The sequence below is a fragment of the Hippocampus bargibanti genome, linkage group LG02 (genome assembly GCF_051943395.1).
Source record: "Hippocampus bargibanti isolate YZ-2025 linkage group LG02, ASM5194339v1, whole genome shotgun sequence".
Lineage (NCBI taxonomy): Eukaryota > Metazoa > Chordata > Actinopteri > Syngnathiformes > Syngnathidae > Hippocampus > Hippocampus bargibanti.
In genome coordinates, this window is record NC_142735.1 from 1290001 (window position 1) to 1315888 (window position 25888).

Genomic DNA, 25888 nt, shown 5'->3' on the forward strand with positions numbered 1-25888 from the left:
ATCACTCAAATTGCAGGATAAACATAATGTTAAGTTTTAGGACTACATAAATCTCGTCGGCTAACTGGCTGGTTATAATAATAATAATAATAATAATAATACATTTCGTTTGTAAGCGCCTTTCAAAACTCTCAAGGACACTTTACAGTCATCTATCTAGCTGGCTATCTGGCTAGCTATCTTGCTAGCTATTGATTAGCTATTTAGCTAGCTAGCTAGCGAATAGCTAGCTACATAAATCTGGTCGGCTATCTGGCTGGCTATCTATCTAGCTGGCTATTCATCTCGCTAGCTATCGATTAGCTATTCGCTAGCTATCGATTAGCTATTCGCTAGCTAGCGAATAGCTATCGATTAGCTTTTCGCTAGCTATCGATTAGCTATTCACTAGCTAGCTAGCTGAATAGCTAGCTACATAAATCTGGTCGGCTATCTGGCTGGCTATCTATCTAGCTATCTATTCATCTCGCTAGCTATCCATTAGCTATTCGCTAGCTATCGATTATTCGCTAGCTATCGATTAGCTAATCGCTAGCTAGCTAGCTTTCTATCTATTTGAGTTATTCTGGGTTGAGTGAACGCTTCTGCGTGTGGCTGCCGCTGCTCACGCACAGGAGAACTTATGCGTGTGACTGTAAAGTGACCTTTTGAAAGGCGCTTATAAATCAAATGTATTATTATTATTATTTAATGTAGCGTAATAAACCTTAGACTCTTAGAATCTTCTTTCATCATTAAAAAAAACATTACCGGACTTTCCGGACTAAAGAGCGCGCCTAATTATTAGCCTCACCCAGTACATTTTTAAAGGAAAAAAGAAGCCATCTGTACACTTGATGCAAAAAGCTATTAACCCAGCTCAACAGAACACAAATGATGAGGAACTAGGTAAAATTATCGCAGAGAAATCAACCACAAGGCATCATTCCTCAAGATGGTGAAAGAAGAAGGCTACGTTCCTCATCAAGTGTTTAATGCTGATGAAACCGGCCCCTCCATTCCTTTAAGCCATCGACCATCACAAAGGTAAATAAAACGACTTTATTACACCATACCGTTTATTTCTTTCATTAGAATCACGTAGCACGTTTATTATACATAAAATAAGGTATATTTTGTGTTGTTTTAAGGCTTAGAAAATTAGAAAGTACCGTAGAAAATTATGTTTTATGGGGACCTGGGAACGGATTATTCTGATTTTAATGGTTTCCTATGGGAAATTAATTTTTGCGATACACACTTTTCACCTGACATTCAGTCTGGGAACCAATTAAGTTTGTTAGCCAAGGTATCACTGTAGTTGGCAGGTACGGAAATGGCAGATGAATATATACAAGCATCTCGTTAAATAAGCAGGAGGTCACCTGAGAACGAAAGATGAAAAAGCAGTTGAGTCACACTTAAGAGGCTCTTATCAGCGCCACACGTACGCACGGTGACGACTTATCAAGCTCTTTACAAGCTGACATCACTCATGACGACCTGAATTTGCTATCTATTAGCTGTGTAACTCGCTAGCTAGCTATCTATTAACTAGCTAGCTAACTTGATCTATTTGAGTTGTCCCCGGTTGAACAGCGTCACCGTTGCTGGCTATCGCGCTAGCTATCTATTAGCTAGCTGTCTGACTAGCTGGCCAGCTATTAGCTAGGTAGTTAACTTGATCTATTTGATTTGAGTTATTCCCGGTTCAACGGGGTCACAGTTGATGGCTACCTAGCTAGCTATCTATTAGCTGTCTGTGTAGCTGGCTATTGGTTATCTATTAGCTAGTTAGCTAACTTGATCTATTTGAGTTAATTCCTGGTTGAACAGGGTCACCGTTGCTGGCTACCGAGCTAGCTATCTATTAGCTGTCTGACTAGCTGGCTATTGGTTAGCGATTAGCTAGTTAGCTAACTTGATCTATTTGAGTTATTACCAGTTGAACAGGGTTACAGTTGCTGGCTACCGAGCTAGCTATCTATTTGCTGTCTAACTAGCTAGCTAGCGATCTATTAGCTAGCTAGCTAACTTGATCTATTTGAGTTATTCCCGGTTGAACGGGGTTGACTTTGCTGGCTACCTAGCTAGCTATCTATTAGCTGTCTGACTAGCTGGCTATTGGCTATCTATTAGCTACTTAGCTAACTTGATCTATTTGAGTTATTACCAGTTGAACAGGGTTACAGTTGCTGGCTACCGAGCTAGCTATCTATTTGCTGTCTAACTAGCTATCTATTAGCTAGCTAGTTAACTTGATCTATTTGAGTTATTCCCGGTTGAACGGGGTCACCTTTGCTGGCTACCTAGCTAACTATCTATTTGATATCTATTAGCTGTCTGACTAGCTGGCGATTGGTTATCTATTAGCTAGTTAGCTAACTTGATCTATTTGAGTGACTACCGGTTGAACAGGGTCACCGTTGCTGGCTAGCTAGTTAACTTGATTTATTTGAGTTATTCCTGGTTTAACGGGCTCGCCATTGTTGGCTACCTAGTTAGCTATCTATTAGCTGTCTGACTAGCTGGCTGTCACCAACCTGAATTGTACATCCGCGACAAAAAAGCGACAAACAACAATCAAGCTTCTGAGCTTTTATTATGAAATGCAACATATTGTCTGTGTTCCAGGCTACAAAAAAAGTACCATATTATGGGACCTGAAATTTCGTTTTCTCAAAGGAGAGTACAGCTTTAAAAAACAAAAACAAAACAATAAATAGTAGCTCATTTCATCAAAATCATTGACAGTAACTTCATTGGCACCTTTTTCAAACCCAAGATTATGAGACAAAATGGCTGACATTAGCCTTTCTTTTTTTATTTGGCAAACAGGAAGAAACAAGCAGGACAGTACTTGTTTTTCTTTCAAAATAAAACTAACACAACTGAAAAACTATGAATGAAAATTAGAAGCCATACAGAAATGGGTAGAAAAATGTTATTTTTTTTAAATCGTTTTCTGTTTATTACTCACTGCCATTCACGAATTTATTGGAGATTTTTTTCTTGTTTGGGTGATCCTGATTTGTTAAAAGTACAGTGATACCTTGACTTACAAACTACATTGGTTTGCAGACATAGTGTGGAAGGCGAAAAATGTGTATTTCAAAAATTCATTTCCCATAAGAAACCATTAAAATGAGAATAATCTGTTCCCAGGTCCCCATAAAACATTTTTTTCCTACTTTCTTCTACTTTCTACTAATTTTTTAAGCCTTAAAACTACACAAAATATACCTTATTTTATGTATAATAAATGTGCTACGGTATTACAATTAAAGAAATAAACTGTACAGTGTAATAAAGTCGTTTTATTTACCTTTGTGATGGTCGTTGAAGGCTTGATGGAATGGAGTGGCCGGTTTCATCAGCATTAACCACTTGATGAGGAACGTAGCCTTCTTCTTTCACCATCTTGAGGAATGATCCCTTGCAGGTGTTTTCTCTGCGATAATTTTACCTAGTTCCTCATCAATTGTGTTCTGTTTAGCTGGGTTGATAGCTTTTTGCATCAAGTGTACAGATGGCTTGTGCGGGTGATTTGTGGAGCCTGATTGATGGGAATTTTAACCTTGCAGTCTACACTCTGCCTTTGAACTATCAAAGTTGAAACGAGTCCAAATTTAATAGAGGACAAAAATAAGTCGGCTGCCATTTTCTTATCAGGAGAACGGGCTTGTTCACGAAGGACACATCACTCATTGTGGCAGCTCCGTGTGTATCCCGAAAAATAGTTTGTATGCCAAGGTAAAATCTTCATAAATGTAACATTCGTAAACCGCAAAGTTTGTAAGCCAAGGGGTTCGTAAACCGAGGTATCACTGTATAGATTAAAATTTCAAGTCTATTTCTGTAACTCCCTCGGGCTGACCTAACTAACGCCTGACTCACTCGAACGTTGTCTAGGGGGAAGCCAACATGTGATAGTCAGCATTTAAACAACACGTCACCAAAGTACAAGCGAGCCTGAGGGCAGCGTCGTTCAACCGAGATGAGAGCTTTGAACGCTCGATTCTGTGATTTGAGCACCGTCATACATTCGATTCAATCGGGATTGCATTTAGCCAACAGGCTACATAAATAACAGCCTGGGAGTCCGGGAGGGACGGTTTTAGGTTCCATCCTAGGAGATTTTACCAATCTGGATTTTCTTCCAGGCTTCTGATGCGGTAAAGATGCAGGAATCAATGATGCCGGCCACTGTAAACGTCCCTCCGACAATGGCGCAGATCTGTAAAACAAAGTAGAGCTGACAAAATGTTTTGCGCTGACTATATTGAACTTGAATAAAGACAATGTCGAGTAATGACAGTTGGATGTGGATCTGCCGCGGCTTGGAATTGAAGCGGATTTAGGCGGGAAAGAAGATGTGAGACAATCTCTTTTTGTCAATGGATGCTGTTCCATACAACAAAACAAGTCACGTGCTATCCGTTAGTATGAAAACTGTCGAAAGGATCCATTCAACACTCAGATGGAATGCAAGCAAAAAGCCTCATACTTGACTCACAATGTGACGGAATGACTCACGAATACTCGTGAGCGCAACACTCGTTGCTTACTTTTAACTTCGCTCAAATCGCCCATGAAGCCAAAACAACACAAAAGGGCCAATTTGGGAGGAGCTGATCGTCTAAACGGCCATTTTGACCGCACTGTGTCACTCATGCGGAAAAAAAAACAAACCAAATCCTGATGATGTCATGAAAATATGATAAAAGTTAAATATGATAAAGTCCTTTCTTTTTTTGTGTTTTTGGAATAAAAGCAAGTAAAACAACACATATTTGGAGATATGATACATGCCTTATTTCAAAGGAAAATGAAGAAAATATTATTTGAATGAATAATATTGTTAAGGTAAATAAAGCGACTTTATTATACAGTACAGTTTATTTATTTAGTCACAATACAATAGCACATTTATTATATGTAAAATAAGGTACATTTTGTGTAGTTTTAAGGCTTATTTAGGAGAAAATCATGTTTTATAGGGACCTGGAAACGGATTATTCTCATTTTTAATGGTTTCCTATGGGAAATTAATGTTTGGAAGACACACTTTTTGCCTTACACACACTTTCTGGGAAGCGATTAAGTACGTAAGCTGAGGTCTCACCGTACTTTGCAATAAAGATGATTCTGATTCTGAATTTGGGGTAATTTTTTTGGGGGTAACGTTGACTCACACTGGTGATGAAGCGGTAAAGCGGCTGCCTTCTTTCTGTATATTTGACTGTGATTGGACTGAGGTCGTATCGGAACCAGATGGCTGGGATGATCCTGCCCGTGTGGCTGTATGCAACATACTCCTGCAACAAAAAAAAAAAAAAAGGGGGTGGTGTATAGTTGAGAAGCGCTGTAATCAGCAGCATTGTACATTTTTTGGAATCCACTGTGGATGGTTGGGTAATTGCATCCTTATCTGGAGTCCTTTGAGTCATAACGGTATCGAGTCACCGGTGATTCATACATACACAAGCAGCCTTAATCCAAATCAGACTTGGGAAGTATGTTTTTTTGTCAAAAACAAAAATGTGACTGCTGTGGTATAATGTATCAATACTCAGAATTGGTAACGGTAAAGTCACGCTATTAACTCATTCACTGCCAGACGATGTGCAAAAAAATGTGTCCACTCCAGTGCCAGGGTTTTTGTCATTGTCACTCGAATTGCAGGAGCCACGGAATATTAACGTTTTAGGACTACATCAACATTCAATACAGCGTTAGGAACCGTAGGCTCTTGCCTTTTATCAGATACAAAAAGTTAATTCCTAAGTTATATGGGTCTGGAGTTATGTGAGCTTGAAATTGGGGCGGCTGTACAAAATATAAGTTTTGATAGGCGCTTTTAAATGAAATGTATTATTAACTCAGTCACTGTACTATATAAATGTTTTATTTATAAATGTATAATATTTATAAATATTTCTATATTTATTATATTTGTAAAACTTATGTATTTATCGATATTTGGAAAACATGTATATATTTATATATTATATTTGGAAACCTTTTCTATATTGATATATCATATTTGGAAAACTTTTCTATATTTATATATTATATTTGGAAAACTTGTACTATTTATCATATTTGGAAAAATTTTATGTATTTATCTATTATATTTTGAGAACTATTCTATATTTATATATTATACTTTGAAAACGTTTCTATATTTACATATTATATTTGGAAAATATGTATATGTATGTATATATAAATATGTATATACGTATTTATTATATTTGGAAAAAGTTTATGTATTTATCTATTTGGAAAACATTGATATATTTAATTTGGAAAACTTTTATGTAAATGTAAATGTAAATGTAAATATTTATACATTATACTTTAAAACGTTTCTATATTTAGACATTATATTTGGGAAAACATTTCCATATTTATTATATTTGTAAAACTTATGTATTTATCTATAATATTTGGAAAACATGTAGATATTTATATATTATATTTGGAAAACTTCTGTATTTATATATTATATTTTGGATTTTTTTTCTATATTGATATATCATATTTGGAAAAATTTTCTATATTTATATATTATGTTTGGAAAACTTTTATATATTTATTATATTTGGAAAACTTTTATGTATTTATCTATTATATTTTGAAAACGATTTGATATTTATATATGATATTTTGAAAACGTTTCTATATTTATATATTATATTTGGAAAACTAATATATTTACGTATATATTAAATTTGAAAACGTTTTTATATTTATATACTATATAAATGTATAATATTTATAAATATTTCTATACATATTATATTATGTTTTGATAGGCGCTTTTAAATGAAATGTATTATTAACTCAGTCACTGCCAGACGTGTAAAAAAGTGTCCTTGCCAATGCCAGGGTTTTTGTCATTTTCACTCAAGCTGCAGGACACACAAAATATTAAGTTTTAGGACTACATCAACATTCAATACAGCGTTAGAAACCGTAGGCTCTTGCCCTTAATCAGAAAAAAAGTGAATTCCTAAATTATATGGGTCTGGAGTTATGTGAGCTTGAAATTGGGGCGGCTGTACAAATAAATAAAATAAGATGAATTTCGGAATAGCAGAGACGACAGTACCTTATTGGCCACCGTGTACTGATAAGAGAACCTCTGTTTGCCTGAAAGATCCTCATAAACTGTCGGCACGATCTTTAGGATGTAATCATGGGAGGCCAGAGCTGCAAAAAAGGGAAATAAACACATTTATTTGTCATGTGTCATTTTAGTCGCGGCTTGGAATTGAAGCGGATTTAGGTGGGACAAGAGATGTGAGATAATCTCTTTAGTAAATGGATGCTACACTTTCATGTTTGCTTACAGTATTTAACTTGTAGCAGACATGCTTATTTCACCATGACGTCCCTGATCAACTGGTGAAAAGGACGCTTTGATCCTCTCCTCCTTCATCTAGTACTGCGTCATACGACAGAGGGTGCAGAAAGTGCTTAATACTGAAAGACTGTGTTTTGTGTTGTCATATTATTTTGATCTATTTACTTCAAGATGGCGGCGCGAGAATGCCTGCCTTTCCAGCAGCTCCTGTATTTTGTTTTTCTACTTCTTCCTTTCCTTTCCTCTTCTCACTTTGCTGCTGTGAAATGTAAATTTTTCCAATGCAAGACTAATACTTGCTAATGCAATCCAATAATGATAATAATTCATGTAGTTTATTAGCGCCTTTCAAAACTCTCAAGGACACTTTACAGTGACAGGATAGGTTTTTTCTGTGGGTGAGCAGCGGCAGCCACATGCGCCGGCGTTCACTCAACCCGGAATAACTCAACTAGAAAGTCAGCTAGCTAGCTAATAGATAATTAACAGATAGCTATGTACATGCAATAACAGTTGAAAGATGTAACAAAGCACTTAACATGGACAACTATCATAAAGCGCCTCAATTTAGACTTGGAAGCTTTTAGTGAAGTCAAATTTGCCGCGACATGGTGGGTGAAACCAAAGGTCTACTGGAAGAAATGCAGCATGATTACCAGCAGCAAGAGGAAGAGGCAAAGCAGGTCTTCAACTGAGGAGCTCCAGCTGTGTTAAAATGGATTTTTTTTTTTTTTTTTTTTGGGGGGGGGGGGGGCAGTTTCGAAGTACAGTGACACCTCAACATACAAACACCTTATCTTACAAACTTTTCGTCTTAAGAACCTCTAATTTATGAAAATGAAACCTTATAATAAGCACTATTTTCATAATACACACCCACCACGGCTGGCGGAGTGATCTTCGGGGGAAGCACACGACCGAACAGCGCTCCAGCCGGTGCTACTTTGCACACCCCCTCTCATTGAATGCACACGTCGATCGCCTACTTGGAGCTTTTTGCTGATAATTTTACTATGATGGGACCGAAAAAAAAACCCACCACAGGCTCGTGTTCAGCACAAGAAGACACAAAATAAAATCACCGTCGCTGAGAAGAAGGAGATAATTGAAAAACACGAACGAGGTGTGCGTTTGTGTGATTTAGAGGCCGAGCTATGCTAAGTCAACCATTGCTCCCATTCTCCGGAAGCCGTCAAAGGTGCGTCTGTTGCAAAAGGTGTTTCCGTGCTCTCAAAGCGACGGTCTCGGCCAATCGAAGAAGTTGAAAAAAAACTTTATTTTACAGCAGTTTATTTCTTTAATTACAGTCCTCATGTAATGTGCCTCTCTTTGTGACTTTATGATACAATGCAGTGTATTTCTTTCATTACAATACAATAGCACATTTATTATACATAGAATAAGGTATGTTGTGTGTAGTTTTAAGGCTTATTTAGTTGAAAAGTATTTTTGTGGAAACCCGGGAACGGATTATTCCCATTTTAATGGTTTTCTATGGGAATTTTTTTTGAGATACACACTTTTCGCCTTACACACTCTGTCTGGGAACCAATTAAGTTCGTAAGTTGAGGTCTTATTGTATAATAGCATCTAAGCGACTTTTCGGAGGCCCAACTAGGGTGCTTCAGATGCATGTAAGTAAGCATGAAGCTCAAATGTATACTACCTTTTGGTATACTATTTACTTGTCCTTTGTTTTATGTGCGAGACAGAGAAGGGAAAGGCAGGTAAAGAGCAACACAAGGGCAAGCAGACCGGCTCGTAAAGAGGAAGCGTTTCACAGTTCGACACGGCGCATGCTACGCAGGCGACATTAAAAACCAAAGCCGTGCCGAGAATATTTAACAAGGTGGCAAATGGCCTTCAGCGCTTATAGGTGGCAGGATTTGCACGACCTCTTAAACACGGCCGGTGGCGTGTTGGTCGTAATATTTCCATATATGTTATATTTGGAAAACATGTATATATTTATTATATTTGGAAAATGTTTATGTATTTATCTATTTGGAAAACATTGATATATTTAATTTGGAAAACTTAGATATTTATACATTATACCTTAAAACGTGTCTATATTTGGAAAGCATTTCCATATTTATTATATTTGTAAAAGTTATGTATTTATCTATAATATTTGGAAAACATGTATTTATATATTATATTTGGAAAACTTTTCTATATTTATATATTATATTTTGGATTTTTTGTCTATATTTATATATTATATTTTGGATTTTTTTTCTATATTTATATATTATATTTGGAAAACTTGTATATATTTATTATATTTGGAAAAATTTTATGTATTTATCTATTATATTTTGAAAACTATTCTATATTTATATATGATATTTTGAAAACGTTTCTATATTTATATATTATATTTGGAAAACTAATATATTTACGTATATATTAAATTTGAAAACGTTTTTATATTGATATATATATATATTGATACTATATAAATGTTTTATTTATAAATGTATAATATTTATAAATATTTCTATATTTATTATATTTGTAAAACTTATGTATTTATCGATATTTGGAAAACATGTATATATTTATATATTATATTTGGAAACCTTTTCTATATTGATATATCATATTTGGAAAACTTTTCTATATTTATATATTATATTTGGAAAACTTGTACTATTTATCATATTTGGAAAAAATGTATGTCTTTATCAATTATATTTTGAAAACTATTCTATATTTATATATTATACTTTGAAAACGTTTCTATATTTACATATTATATTTGGAAAATATGTATATACGTATTTATTATATTTGGAAAACGTTTATGTATTCATCTATTTGGAAAACATTGATATATTTAATTTGGAAAACTTAGATATTTATATATTATACCTTAAAACGTGTCTATATTTGGAAAGCATTTCCATATTTATTATATTTGTAAAAGTTATGTATTTATCTATAATATTTGGAAAACATGTATTTATATATTATATTTGGAAAACTTTTCTATATTTATATATTATATTTTGGATTTTTTGTCTATATTTATATATTATATTTTGGATTTTTTTTCTATATTTATATATTATATTTGGAAAACTTTTATATATCTATTATATTTGGAAAACTTTTATGTATTTATCTATTATATTTTTAAAACTATTCGATATTTATATATGATGTTTTGAAAACGTTTCTATATTTATATATTATATTTGGAAAACTTCTATATTTACGTATATATTAAATTTGAAAACGTTTTTATATTGATATATATATATATATATAAATGTTTTATTTATAAATGTATATTTATAAATATTTCTATATTTATTATATTTGTAAAACTTATGTATTTATCTATAATATTTGGAAAACATGTATATATTTATATATTATATTTTGGATATTTTTTCTATATTGATATATCATATTTGGAAAACTTGTATGTATTTATTATATTTGGAAAACTTTTATGTATTTATCTATTATATTTTTAAAACTATTCGATATTTATATATGATATTTTGAAAACGTTTCTATATTTATATATTCTATTTGGAAAACCTATATTTACGTATATATTAAATCTGAAAACGTTTTTATATTTATATACTATATAATTTTTTTATTTATAAATGTATAATATTTATAAATATTTCTATATTTATTATATTTGGAAAACTTATGTATTTATCGATATTTGGAAAACATGTATATATTTATATATTATATTTGGAAAACTTTTCTATATTTATAAATTATATTTGGAAAACTTGTATATATTTATATATCATATTATTATTATGTACATATTATTTATGCGTTGTAAAACTAATAATTAGATATATTTTGCACATTATATTCTGATGTGCCTTATACACCGGAAAATACGATACATACCAGCTGTGTCATCATCCACATACTACACATTTTAATCGCCATTTTTATTTTGTCCTAGCACGACAGGAGTCATTTGCCCTCTTATGTCATCTGTGATGAAATTTGGATCGGATTTGCATTCAATCTGCCAGCATTCCATCTCGCTGAATCACACGATGTCATCATACCACCATAAAATGAGGTGCAGAGTAAAATGACGTACGATTCGATGCCAGTTTATCCGCTCCTCCTAAAGCATTAAAGGCTCCTTGGACTTTTTGCACCTGTGGGACAAACAAACAGAGATTGGGTACGTTTGTTTGCTTTTTTTTTTATTTTTTTTAAACATTTTGTGTTCCAAGTACGCGATTGGCCAACCTGAAGCTTCTCTCCAAATGCCAGCTTGTGGATGGTGTGAGTCATGTCGGGACTTTGAGGTTGGGCTGTGGCACTGTGTGTGGACACGTGGAAGTTTCCTGGCACCTGCTCACACAAGGGCACAAATAACGTATGCAAATAGTGTCAACAGTCTAAGTGTGTCCACTCGGCTAAACCGCAACACATTTACATTTGGCGGCAATAAAAAAAAAAAAAAAAAGTCAGTCCACCTGTCTGCAATAAACACTTTGGGATGACAGTGTCAGAGAGAAAATTATTTTGGTGTTTATTTATGTGGTTATAGGTTACAGTGTTAAAACCGCATTTTAGACTTAAAGGACAACCGACACTGGACCACAAGTTGTGTCCATAATTTGTAAAATCACTTCAAATGACTTTCACTGAGCGGCTTTTACAAAGATTCCACCGCATATAGCTATGTTTTACGTTTTAAGACTCGCGCTGAATATTCAGGAAGTCTTGTTTTTTGAGTTGATGATGATGGCTGACGTGACGTCAATGAAGGAACGCCCCTGACCGAGAAAGCGACACACAATGCATTTTGGGTACTTTACTTGGTCTGAAAACTTTATGTCGATGGCGAAATTAGAAGGAAAACAAATAAACAACGCAATGGTGAATTGTGTGTTATACCAAGACTACTATATGATACTAGTTGACACAAATTCCCAGCAGACAAATCAGCCCATTTCCAACGGAGCTTGGGCGCCATCTTGTGCATTTTCTGGGACGCTACATTGCAGTCCAGACGCCTCAAAATGATCCGGAAGGACTTTTTTAATCGATTACAAACATTTATGATTTCCTCTTCAGAACTATTTGAATCATATTCATAACTGGATGAGTAACAAGAAAGCATCTTCTCCGAATCTGAAGCCATTGTTTTGATTTAAGAGCAAGGCAAGACGTCCTGACGTGACGTCACAAACAAGCGACCTTCTGAAACTCGCCATTTCCGGGGTCATTTTGAAGTAGTTTTGGGACACTAACTCATTTTGATTGGTGTTTTGCATTTGACTAAAAATATCAGCCTGTGTGTTTTGGCTATTTTAGATGCTATAAAACGTTTTTCTGATGTCAGTTAGGAAACAAAAAAAATGGTGTCGGCTGTTCAAAAATATTTTGTCTGTCGTGTACTGAAAGGTGCTAACAAAAATATAGTATAGTGATACCTCAGCTTACGATCTTAATTGTTTCCCAGAACGTGTGTGTAAGGCGAAAAGTTTGTCTGCCAAACATTTATTTACCTCAAGAAACCATTAAAAATGAGAAAAATCCACTCCCAGGTCCCAGCAATGATCGACTAGGCAAACTGGTACTGTGACGCTAAGTCACACAAACGCACACCTTGTTTGTGTTTTTTGATGATCTCCTACTTCTGCTCGAACGTAATTTTCTTGAATGCCTTTTTAGGCTTAACATGAGCCTGTGGCGGGGTCTTTTTCTGTCCCATAATAGCAAAAGTACTCCACTTGATAGCAAACCAAGTCTGCACTTTAAAAGGGATGTGGAAAACAAGCCCGCCATCCACCGTGGCGCTGTGTGGTTTGGTTCGTTTGCCGAAAACTAGTTCGTATGCAAAGAGTATATTCTCTCAAATGTAATGTTGGTAAGGCAAAAAGTAGCGGTTTTACACTACCACAAACTAGTGGCAAAGAGATGCCATTTTGGATAACTGGCAGAATAAGATTCCACTTGCCAATTAACTCATTCACTGCCAGACGATATGCAAAAATGCATCCACTCCACTCTGAGGGTTTTTGTCATTGTCACTCGAATTCCGGGACCCACAGAATATTGAGTTTTAGGACGACATAAACACTCAATGCAGAATAAGAAACCTTACTCTCTTCTTTTATCATGAAAAAAAGAGTTAATTCCTAAATTATATGGCTCTGGAGTTACATGAGGTTGAAATGAAGGTTGTCCAAACTACAATGCGATACATATACAGTAAAGTCTCGTTATATCGATATTCTCGGGAGTCGGAAAAAATATCGATATAACCAGACTATCGATATATCCGATCCTGCGGGCATGTAACTTTCTCCTTGAGTTCATAGAAATACAGTAAAGTCTCGTTATATCGATATCGGATATATCGATAGTCCCGGTTATATCGATACTATTTCTATGCACGCACTGAGAAAATTACATGCAAACAGGGTCGGATATATCGATAGTCCCGGTTATATCGATATTTTTTCGGACTCCCTTGAATATCGATATAACGAGACTTTACTGTAGTATCGTAATAAGCAGTACTATCGATATAACCAATATCGATACAACGAGACTTTACTGTGTATTGATTTATATAGCGCTTTAACAACAGCTGAAGCTGGAACAAAGCGCGAATTTGGGGAAAAAAGGGAAATGCTGTTCCCTTGTGGAAAAGAAAGATTGCCAGAGGCCATGGATAGCGCTTTATCAGCACCCAAGCACGGAAAAAACAAAACCTGAAAAAATTTGGGAAAGGCGCTGTATGTCATATTTTCAATTCCCGAAAATCTCCCTTGTGTCTAAAAAGCGGGCTAAATTCTAAAATTATTATTATTATTATTATGATTAATAATAATAATAATAATAAGACTCATTTTGGTCGTTACCTTTGTAAATTGATGATGATTAAACTGTGCAGGTGAAAATGTAACAGATCTTAATGAACTTAACGGATCGGAAAAAAAAAAAGATGTCCCTACTCCGCAAAACACATTCTACAATTCCTATTCCAAGGAAGAACGTGTTAAATGGCCAACTACTAGGTTAATGATTGTAAACCCCGAGGAGAGAATGACGCACGAGACGCCGGCGCTTCTCAGGACACGGCAATGGTGTACGTGGCGAGACGTTACTTTGTTGATGGCAAATTCCCCTTCGAAGCGGCAACCGGCTCCGTGGTTGAGGGCAACTTTCATGGAGTTGTCAATGTGGCCGACTTCATGGCGCCCCATCTCATCTTGGATGTCCAAACCCACCACTGGAAAAAAAAAAAAAGACAGAGAAACAACGGTGGCGCAGAGTCATGGTGGCGCTTGTACAAATATATTCATGTGATCCCCCCCCCCCCCAAAAAAAAAAAGGCCATGTAACATATATACAAAAGTATTTTAGTTCATGAAGTGTTCAACGGTGACAATTGATGCTGAACGTGTCTTATTTATGTAAGTAAAATACACCAAACTTGATTGTGGGGTCTTCGCGTTGCCATTCAATGCAATCGGGTTCTTCTATTCTTGGTAAGTCTTATATGTAAAATTACAGTGCAGAATTAACAATAATTTGGTAAATGAAATTAAAAAGATCAATTGACAAAGTAAACTAACCCGATGCAATCTTCAAGTCAAGTTAGGAAACATTAACTATCAAGCTAGCTATCTATTAGCGAACTAGCTATTTGAGTCAGGAAACATATTAGCTCTCTGGCTAGCTAGCTATGTATCAGGTAACTAGCGATCTATTAGCTAGCTAGCTAGCTTTCTATCTATTTGAGTTATTCCGGGTTGAGTGAACGCTGACACGTGTGGCTGCCGCTGCTCACCCAGATAAAACATTATCCTGTGACTGTAAAGTGACCTTGAAAGTTTTGAAAGGCGCTTATAAATGAAATGTATTATTATTATGATGTCTGTCAAGTTCCTCCAACCATTTTGAATGCAAAACAGACATGGCTGAGACCCAAAAAGATCCCCACCTGCGGTTCAAGGCGTCATCAAATGTCATTCATTTTCTCTATGCAAAGCAAAAAAAAGAGTATTTCCGGTGTGAAAGGTGCACCCAAAAGCCTTGATTTTCTCCAAAAAATGACCATGCGCCAAGTAAACTAACCCGATGCAATCTTCAAGTCAAGTTAGGAAACATTAACTATCAAGCTAGCTATCTATTAGCGAACTAGCTATTTGAGTCAGGAAACATATTAGCTCTCTGGCTAGCTAGCTATGTATCAGGTAACTAGCGATCTATTATTTGATCTATTATTTTCTATCTATTTGAGTTATTCCGGGTTGAGTGAACGCTGACACGTGTGGCTGCCGCTGGTGCACCTTATACACTGGAAAATATGGTAAACTTATTTTCTACATTTTTTTCTGTCCAAATCAAAGGTGACTAACGCTATATCATAGCAAAGTTGACAATACACCATTCATTGGGGGTGCGCCTAATACTCCGGTGCACCTTATACACTGGAAAAATATATTACAAGTATTTTCCACATTTTTTTTCCAGTCCAGACCAAAGGTAACTAACAATATTTCATACCAAAATGGAAAATACCATACACCATTCATTAGGGGTGCGCCTTATACTCCGGTGCGCCTTATACTCCGGTGCACCTTATACACTGGAAAATATATTAAATTTTCTACAAAATGTTTTTTTCTGTCCAGACAAAAGGTAACTAACAATATTTCATACCAAAGTTAAAAATACCATACACCATTCATTAGGGGTGCGCCTTATACTCCGGTGCGCCTTATAAACCGGAAAATATGGCACAAGTATTTTTCACTATATGTTAGTTTTCTGTCCAAACCGTAGGTATCTAACGATATTTCATATCAAAGTTGAAAATACAACATTCATTGGTGGTGCGCCTTATACTCTGGTGCACTTTGTACACCGGAAAATATGGTACAGGTATTTTCTACAAAATGTTTTTTTAGGTCCAAACCAAAGGTAGCTAACTATATTTCATACCAAAGTTGAAAATACCACATACCATTCATTGCGGGTGCACCTTATACTCCGGTGCACCTAATACACTGGAAAATAAGGTACAAGTATTTTCTACATTTTTTTTCTGTCCAAATCAAAGGTGACTAACAATATCTTATACCAAAGGTGAAAATACACCATTCATTGGTGGTGCGCCTTATACTCAGGTGCGCTATATAATCCGGTTCACCTTATACTCTGGTGCACCTTATACACCGGAAAATACGGTACGGGTATTTTCTACAAAATGTTTTTTTCTGTCCAAACCAACGACATCTCACACCAAAGTTGAAAATACACCATTCATTGGTGGTGCGCCTTATACTCCGGTGCGCCTTATACACCAGAAAACACGGGACAGGTATTTTCCACAAAATGTTAGTTTTCTGTCCAAACCTAAGGTGACTAACGGTATCTCATATCAAGTTGACCTAAGTAATGTTAGATTCAGCCTGGTGGAGAGCTTTGCCACGACTTGTGTATCACCCTTGCAGTTTGTTGTGTGTTGACAGACTGGCAGTGGCCTATTTTCAGCAACCGGCTATGTTTCAACTATCACATGTTGGTAGGCTGTCCACTAAAGACCTCTACATGGCGTCTGTTTGACCTTTGACGTGGAAGGCATGTCGGACGCCTTTCTTTTTTTGACAGCCATCTCAAAATACAGTGATACCTCAGCTTACGATCTTAATTGGTTCCCAGAAAGTGTGTGTGTAAGGCGAAAAGTTCGTCTGCCGAACATTTATTTCCCATAAGAAACCATTAAAAATGAGAATAATCCGTTCCCAAGTCCTAATTTTCTACTAAATAAGCCTTATAACGACACAAAATATACCTTATTTTATGTATAATAAATGTGCTATTGGATTATAATAAACTGTACAGCACAGGTGTCAAAGTCAAGGCCCGCGGGCCAAATCCGGCCCGCCACATCATTTTTTTCGGCCCGCGAAAGCAAATCAAACTTGTTAAATTCCATGATGATTGCTAAAATCTGAGCCAAAATGTCATATTTTGGGATGTCAACCACAATAAAAGTCATTATTCTTGACTTCAGATTTGAAAACGAGTTATTCATTAATTTGCTCTGTGCTCTATATGTAATACTTGAAGGGATTTAAACATTCTAATGGGTTCCCCAAATTCATAACGGCCCTTGAGAGGAAACCATAACTACAATGTGGCCCGCGGCAAAAAATGACTTTGACACCCCTGATGTACAGTATAAAAAAGTCATTTTATTTACCTTTGTGATGGTTGTTGATGTCATTGCCTCGAGTGAAGTTGCTGCGCTTTCGCAACGATAATACCGTCACTCGCACTGTCCCCTGCTAGCTGCTTTTCGTTAATCCAAATCAACAGAAGTTTTTCAACCTCTATTTCCTGAGACCGTTGCTTAGACAACACAGAAACACCCTTAGCCACACATAGCAATGGTCGACTTAGCATACTGCTAACGGGACGCTAAGTCTCACACACGCACACCTCGTTTGTGTTTTTTGATGATCTCCTTCCGCGCTACCGTAATTTTCTTTTATGTCCTCTTCGGCTTAATACGAGCCTGTGGTGGGGTCTTTTTCTGTCCCATAATAGCAAAAGTACTCCACTCGATAGCAAACCAGGTCTGCACTCAAAAAGGGGGTGTGGGAAACTACTCCGCCAGCCACCGTGGCGCTGTGTGGTTTGGTTTGTCTGCCGAAAACTAGTTTGTTAGCCAACACTACATACTCGCGAATTTAATAAAGTTCGTGAGCTCAAGCGCTCGTAAGCAAAGGTATCACTGTACAGCGTTTCTCCATTTTTAAGAGATTTAAAAGTTACAAGTAGTGAATCCGGGCTGGGGAGATGACGAGGACGATGTTGAGGTTATTACGGGGCGCGGTTTTGCTTTTCCACAGTCATGCAGCAAGATTGAGGTCAGCGGAAGAAGAGGATGTCTAATTGCGGAAAAGCAAGTAAAAGCGAGGCCGCTTTCCGTGGTGACGTGACTCTTTTTTTAGTACATTTGGGATGCATAGTGACATATTAAGAAGCCTGGAAAACATACAACATGACCTTTCGGGCAGAGAATTGCAAAGACTAAGAACTGCGAGAAAAAAATGGACTGAGTAAACTGCTTGGAGAAAAAAAAAAAACATAATGAACTTTAATTCGGATTTCAGTCTGGCTTTTGTTTAGCGTGTCATGAGTGATCTTGTCAAAACACAAGTTCAACAGCAGTTTTGCCCCAAATCTGGAAGCAAATTTTCAGTAGTTTTCTCCTTGCTTGTTTGATTCATGGCAGGCGACATAGTTTTGTAAGCGGTCACGAAGTGAGAAAATAAACAGACACGGCTCTTCGTCCTGACATCGCCGAGGGGGATGTCAAAGGCAGACCTTGATCATGTGACAGCAACACATCAAATCAGGGGGGGAAATGAATACAGTGAGACCTCAACTTACGAACTTAATTGGTTCCCAGATAAGAGTGTGTAAGGCGAAAAGTGTGTATCTCAAAAAAGAAATTCCCACAGGAAACCATTAAAATGGGAATAATCCGTTTCCGGGTTTCCATAAAATATACTTTTCAACTAAATAAGCCTTAAAACTACACACAACATACCTTATTCTATGTATAATAAATGTGCTATTGTATTGTAATGAAAGAAATACACTGCATCATAAAGTGATCATACACTGCATCATAAAGTCACTGTATTTACATTTGTGATGTCATTGATGGCTTGATGGAATGGCGTTGGAGGCCGAAGGTCAAAAGGAATTGCTGTTTGAGAGGCATATTACATGAGGACTGTAATTAAAGAAATAAACTGTGCCTTAAAATAACATTTTATTTACCTTTTTGATGGTCGTTGATGGCTCATGGAAGGAGAGTCACCTTCCATAAGGACTGTTGGTAACTTAACATCTGGTGCTGTTCGGTCGTGTGCTTCCGCCGAAGATCACTCTGCCAGCCGTGGTGGGTGTGTATTATGAAAATAGTGCTTATTATAAGGTTTATTTTCATAAATTTGAAGTTTGTGAGACGAAAAGTTTGTAAGATAAGGTGTTTGTAAGTTGAGGTCTCACTGTATAGGAGTGTCACTAAGTGGGGGCATAGCAAAACACAGGCCTCGATGAAAGGCCATGGCAAAGACAAGAAGCAAACATGCAAACATGCTATTTCACAGTAAAAATTTGACACAGCAAAAAAAAAAAAAGGCAATTTCACTATTGTAATCAAATAAATAGTTAAAGGACAACCGACACATTTTTTTTCTTTCCTAACTGACATCAGAAAAATGTTTTGCCATCAACACGGATCAGCACGAAGTTTTCAGACCAAACAAAGTACCCAAAATGCATTGTGTGTCACTTTCAAGGTCAGTGACGATACCTACCGTGACGTCACGGTAGGTATCGTCACCAACTCAAAAACAAGACTTCCGGAATATTCAGCGCGAGTCTTAAAACGTAAAATATAGCTATATGCGGTGGAATCTTTGTAAAATATGCTCAGTAAAAGTCATTTGAAGCCATTTTACAAGTTATGGACACAACTTGTCCGGAGGCATCGGTTGTCCTTTAAATAAATACATAGATATAGATATCTCGCTAGCTAGCGCTACAAAAGCTAGCTAAAACGATCTTTAGCTAGCTATATTGTCTATCTGGCTCGCTATCTATTAGCTATCTAGCTAGCTATATAGCTATCTGGCTGGCTAGCTAGCTATCTAGCTCGCTGGCTATTGGCTATCAGCTAGCATTCTATCTATTTGAGTTACTTCCGTGTTGAGTGAACGCTGGTCACCCACAGAGAAACTGATCCTCTGACTGTAAAGTGACCTTGATAGTTTTGAAAGGCGCTCATAAATGAAATTGATTATTATTATTATGAAACGGAGAGCATGCAAATCTACAGTTTAGAAAATGGCGTGTGTGTTTGTGTGTGTATATAGTGTTGATACTCACAATCACAGTGTAAGTTTGGCAAACTGATGTTTAAACTCACTTCTATCTTCCCACCACTGTCTTTATCTGGATCATCCACATACAGTTCATTGACACTAGAAATAGAAGAAGATAGTCAGTTGGAGTCATTAATGTTAACAGGATGCAAAATCCATCAATCCGCCTGATTGATACTTTTTGTGATTTTCTGGCTTCTGACACTTTTCTTGAAAAAAACTTCAAGTTTCTGTTGGATTTCAGCGCTAGGCATTCAGTAGTGATACATTTGAATCAACCCAGACTGAAAAAAAGTATGTTGTGATTTACTACGAGTCCACTAGAAGCTAGCATTAGCCAGAAAACAACTGACCGAACTTTCTTAATGTCCATTTTTTCTTGAAAGGTCTGTCTTGAAAATGGCTTTAACAATAAATCTCCAAGCAAATCCATTTCCTCTCTTCCTTTAGCCATTGCGGGTTGGAAAACCGCTATTAAATCAACACAATATGTTTGCGTATGCAGCTCGCTACCGATACAGCGTGTTAGCTCTGTCTAGTATGCTATTATCACTAGCGACTAGTGATACCATGATTGGTTAGTGACTTGCCAATCATGCGACGAGCCAATCACAGCTTGGGAAAGCTCTGATTGGTTAAAAGGCGTCCGGGTAGATTTTGTACCCTGGTAACAAATGATGGCTGAAATGTGATTGGTTAACTGCTTAAAAAACACACGCCTGTAAAGCGGGGCAACAGGGGAAAAGTAATGAAAGGCAGCTGAAAAACAATTAGAAATTACAGTGATTTAATTGGTTCCCAGACCGAGTGTGTAAGGCGAAAAGTCGCGTTGCTACCTGTAGCGGTGGCAACCGTAGAATTAAAACAATAAAAAAGGTCTGGCGGTCGTGGTCGTAAGTACGGGTGGTCGTAACTTGCGCCGGTCGTAAATGGGATGTTACCTGTAATTGCACATTGTCTAGCAGTGAATGAGTTAATATCGTTTTGAGTGAACAGTGAAGATAAGCTGTTTTGGATCATCAATCCATCTTTCGGTGGTTGCTGTCAACCCATATTGTGAAGATTAAACTATCCCTGCCGGAGTCATTTCCATATTGTTTGTCACAAACTACTTCCTGGCTCGCCTAATTACGATTGGAGTGGCGTTTTTGGGATGTATGTAGCAAACTAAGTTGTTTATCTCTGCTTCTGTAAATATATAATCATTGAGATCGTGTCTGTCCATCCATCTGTCCTGAGTTTCCAGTTCTCAAAACGAATTGTCAGGAAAACACGCCGATGCCACATAGGCTTACTCATGCTAATGAGGTGATACCAGAGCGAATCGGGGCAATCAGCGCCATTCATAGAACATAATCAGGGTTTTTGTAAAAACAGCAACACCCTTCACGGAATGATGGTTTAGGGTTTCATTTAGACCGTGCTTACAACAGACTTCTTAGGTCGTTACCGCATAGGCTTGGGCATGTTAATGACCAGAGCGAATGGGGCAATCAAAGCCAGTCATAGAACATAATCAGGGTTTTTGTAAAACAGCAAAACCCTTCATATTATTTGCTATTATTATTATTTTTTTTAACTTTATGTGACTTCCGGGTCGAGTGAACGCTGGCGCGGGTGGCTGCCGCTGCTCACTCAGAGAAAAAAAATATCCTGTGACTGTAAAGTGTCCTTGAGAGTTTTGAAAGGCGCTTATGAATGAAATGTATTATTATTATTATTGGCCAGTGTGTCGAGGCGTGTGTTGCAGCCTCCCTGGCACATTTCAACATATACTTCAAGAAACCGGGCAACCTACATTTCAGTGGCTATGAATCCTGTCAGCTCCGAGAGGAAGAGGAAGAGTATGACGACACAGCACAGGATGGAAACTGTGGGCAGAGGAGAGCAGAGTGTAAATGAATATACAATGAGTCCCAGACAGAGTGTGTAAGGCGAAAAGTGTGTATCTCAAAAAATAATTTCCCATAGGAAACCGTTAAAATGATAATAATGTGTTCCCAGGTCCCCAAACATAATTTTCTACTTTCTAATTTACAAAGCCTTAAAACTACACAAAATATACCTTATTTTATGTATAATAAATGTGCTATGACATTAGGGTTATATATATGGGGCCGATACGACCAGTCAGACTTTAGTTCGCTGACGAAGCCTCTTGGATAGGAGGCGAAACGTCCGAAACCTTCACTTTTGTACAGATGACGGCTGAAGAAACCTTCTCATCGATGGACCACTCCTGTACGACTGAGAGCTTACACAGACGTAAATGTGCTATGGTATTATAATTAAAGAAATAAACTGGACAGTATAATAAAGTAGTTTTATTTACCTTTGTGATGGTCGTTGATGGCTTGATGGAATTGAGTGGACGGTTTCATCAGCATTTAATGCTTGATGAGGAACGTAACCTTCTTCTTTCACCATCTTGAGGAATGATCCCTTGTAGGTGTTTTCTGTGCGATCATTTTACCTGGTTCCTCATCAATTGTGTTCTGTTTAGATGGGTTGATAGCTTTTTGCATCAAGTGCAGAAATGGCTTGTGTGGGTTATTTGTGGAGGATATTTTAACCTTGCAGTCTACACTCTGCCTTTGAACTATCAACGTTAAAACTCTCTCACTTTCGTCTGCCTGTCTCTTTAATGTATAAACCACCTCCCCTCACTGCTGAGCTCTTGACCAATCACGTGGTTTTAACCGACGACTGGGGGCGGAATATACAGGACAAAAAAAATGTTGGCTGCCATTTTGTTTTTTGGAGAATGGCTTCACTCTCTGTCTGTAAACCCCTCCCCTCACTGCTGCGTTCTTGACCAATCACGTGGTTTTAACCGAATACTGGGGGTGGGAAATACAGGACCAAAAACTAGCTGGCTGCCATTTTCTTGTAAGGCGAACGAGCTCGTTCGCGAACGACACATCACTCATTGTGGCAGCTCCGTGTGTATCCCGAAAAATAGTTCGTATGCCAAGGTAAAATTTTCATAAATGTAACGTTTGTAAACCGAAAAGTTCGTAAGCAAAGGGGTTTGTAAACCGACGTATCACTATATTTACTTCACACACACACACACACAGCCTCCAAGACATATGGAACTTCTCCAATGTCAATCTCAAATGACATCACTATTTTTAAAGAGATGATGTAAACCAATTGAGCCGTTCTGCTCCACGAAGGAGACGAAGATGAGCTGTGGTGCTGACGTGAATGAAATCACCCAAGCTGTAAATAGACTCCCATGAATAGCAGCTCTAATGGTGGTGGCTCAGGCGCTCCACTGCGACACCGTTTTTAGACACCCTCCTACACTAATTACACATTAAATAACATCGCAACATGGCGCCGAGGAGGAGGTGAGCTCATTGGCAAAACGGCCATTTTTTTTCTCCTAAGAAGACGTAAAATACTTGTGACTCACAAAATCCACCCGAAATATTTTACACTTCCATAGAACGTTGGAGTTCAAACTACTGTCATTGTAACAGTATTTGCACAAACAGTGGCCGGGGGGCATTGACGTATGCAGTGCCAACGCATACAGCATCAAAGTACCGTATTTTCCAGGGTATAAGGCGAATTCAAAATCCTTCAATTTCTTCAATAGATGACCCTCCGCCTTATATGCAGGTGTGCCTTATATGTGATATTAAAGGACAAGCGACACCTCCGGACAAGTTGCGTCCATAATTTGTAAAATGACTTCAAATGACTTCTACTGAGCGCATTTTATAAAGATTCCACCGCATATAGCTATATTTTACGTTTTAAGACTCGCGCTGAATATTCAGGAAGTCTTGTTTTTGAGTTGGTGACGAGTCCTCATCCTACGTCACTGAAGGAACGCCCCTGACCGAAAAAAGGACAGTCCTGTAGCAGTGAGTTTTAAGACTCACGCTGAATATTCAGGAAGTCTTGTTTTCGAGTTGGTGACGAGTCCTCATTCTACGTCACTGAAGGAACGCCCCTGACCGAAAAAAGGACAGTCCTGTAGCAGTGAGTTTTAAGACTCACGCTGAATATTCAGGAAGTCTTGTTTTCGAGTTGGTGACGAGTCCTCATTCTACGTCACTGAAGGAACGCCCCTGACCGAAAAAAGCACAGTCCTGTAGCAGTGAGTTTTAAGACTCACGCTGAATATTCAGGAAGTCTTGTTTTTGAGTTGGTGACGAGTCCTCATTTTACGTCACTGAAGGAACGCCCCTGACCGAAAAAAGGACAGTCCTGTAGCAGTGAGTTTTAAGACTCACGCTGAATATTCCGGAAGTCTTGTTTTTGAGTTGGTGACGAGTCCTCATCCTACGTCACTGAAGGAACGCCCCTGACCGAAAAAAGGACAGTCCTGTAGCAGTGAGTTTTAAGACTCACGCTGAATATTCAGGAAGTCTTGTTTTCGAGTTGGTGACAATGCCTGACGTGACGTCACGTCAGGAACGCCCCTGATCGAGAAAGCGACACACGATGCATTTTGGGTACTTTGTTTGGTCTGAAAACATCGTGTTGATGGCGAAATTAGAAGGAAAAAAACATCAATAACGCAATGCTGAATCGTTGTGTGTTGCACCAAGACTACTATTTGATACTAGCTGACACAAATTCCCAGCAGACAAATCAGCCCATTTCCAATGGAGCTTGGGCGCCATCTTGTGCATATTCTGGGAGCTAATTTGGACGCCAGACGGCTCGAATTGATGCGGAAGGTCTTCTTTAATCGAGTGCAAACATGTATGCTTTCCTCTTCAGAACTATTTCAATCATATTCATAACTGGATGAGTAACAAGAAAGCATCTGAATCGAATCTGAACTCTCTGAAGGCATTGTTTTGTGTCTGGAGTATCCTGGCGTGACGTCATGAACAAGGGGGCGGGATCTTCTGAAACTCGCCGTTTCCGAGATCATTTTGAAGTAGTTTTGGGACACTTGAACTCATTTTTATTGGTGTTTTACATTTGACTAAAAATAGAACCCTGCGTGTTTTGGGTATTTTAGATGCTATAAAACGTTTTTCTGATGTCAGTTTGGAAACAAAAAAATTGGTGTCGGTTGTCGTTTAAGTAATATTAACCCCTGGCTGTAAGCAGCCACTGACTCCATTTCACCCTATAGAAGAAGTAGTGCGTAACCCCCGGACTCTACTGTAGCACCTGATAATTTTGGTGTGCCTTATATTTGGATTTTTTTTTCATTCATTCATTGAACGTGAGCCTTATATATATGAGTCCAGTGCGTCTTATATATGGAACATTTTTTAAAATACACCATTAATTGTGGGAGCGCCTTGTACGCCAGTGCGCTTTATACAACGGAAAATACGGTAAACACAAGTTTGAACTAAACATTTTTACTCAGCATGGATTATAAACTTGTGGAATGCGAACCAGAAGTGTGTCATGTAAAGCTAATAAAAATTGAAATATATTTTGGTTTTTTTCTGTCCAAGATGGAGTTGTACTCTCCAGCAAATGGAACATATAAATCCATTCACTGCCATTTACAAATTTATTCGGGAATTGAAAATATGACAGAGAGCCATTCCCGAATTGATTCTGTTTTTTTTTTTTTTTTTGTTTCTTGTTTGGGTGCCGATAAAGCGCTGGCCAGATC

General features: G+C 37.4%; 1 protein-coding gene across 1 annotated transcript in view; it reads right to left on the minus strand.

The window, feature by feature from the left end:
- Positions 1 to 2562: 2562 nt before the first annotated feature.
- Positions 2563 to 25888, minus strand: part of ergic1 (endoplasmic reticulum-golgi intermediate compartment 1) — a 38429-nt gene continuing 15103 nt past the window's right edge. Inside the window, exons 3-10 of the mRNA XM_089019801.1 lie at positions 22082 to 22154; positions 20288 to 20382; positions 14476 to 14600; positions 11600 to 11704; positions 11445 to 11505; positions 7097 to 7197; positions 5175 to 5297; positions 2563 to 4216 (exon numbers count right to left, since the gene is read on the minus strand). Coding sequence (XP_088875927.1) covers positions 4109 to 4216; positions 5175 to 5297; positions 7097 to 7197; positions 11445 to 11505; positions 11600 to 11704; positions 14476 to 14600; positions 20288 to 20382; positions 22082 to 22154 — 791 coding nt within the window. The 3' untranslated portion in view covers positions 2563 to 4108. The remainder of the gene's footprint in view (positions 4217 to 5174; positions 5298 to 7096; positions 7198 to 11444; positions 11506 to 11599; positions 11705 to 14475; positions 14601 to 20287; positions 20383 to 22081; positions 22155 to 25888) is intronic.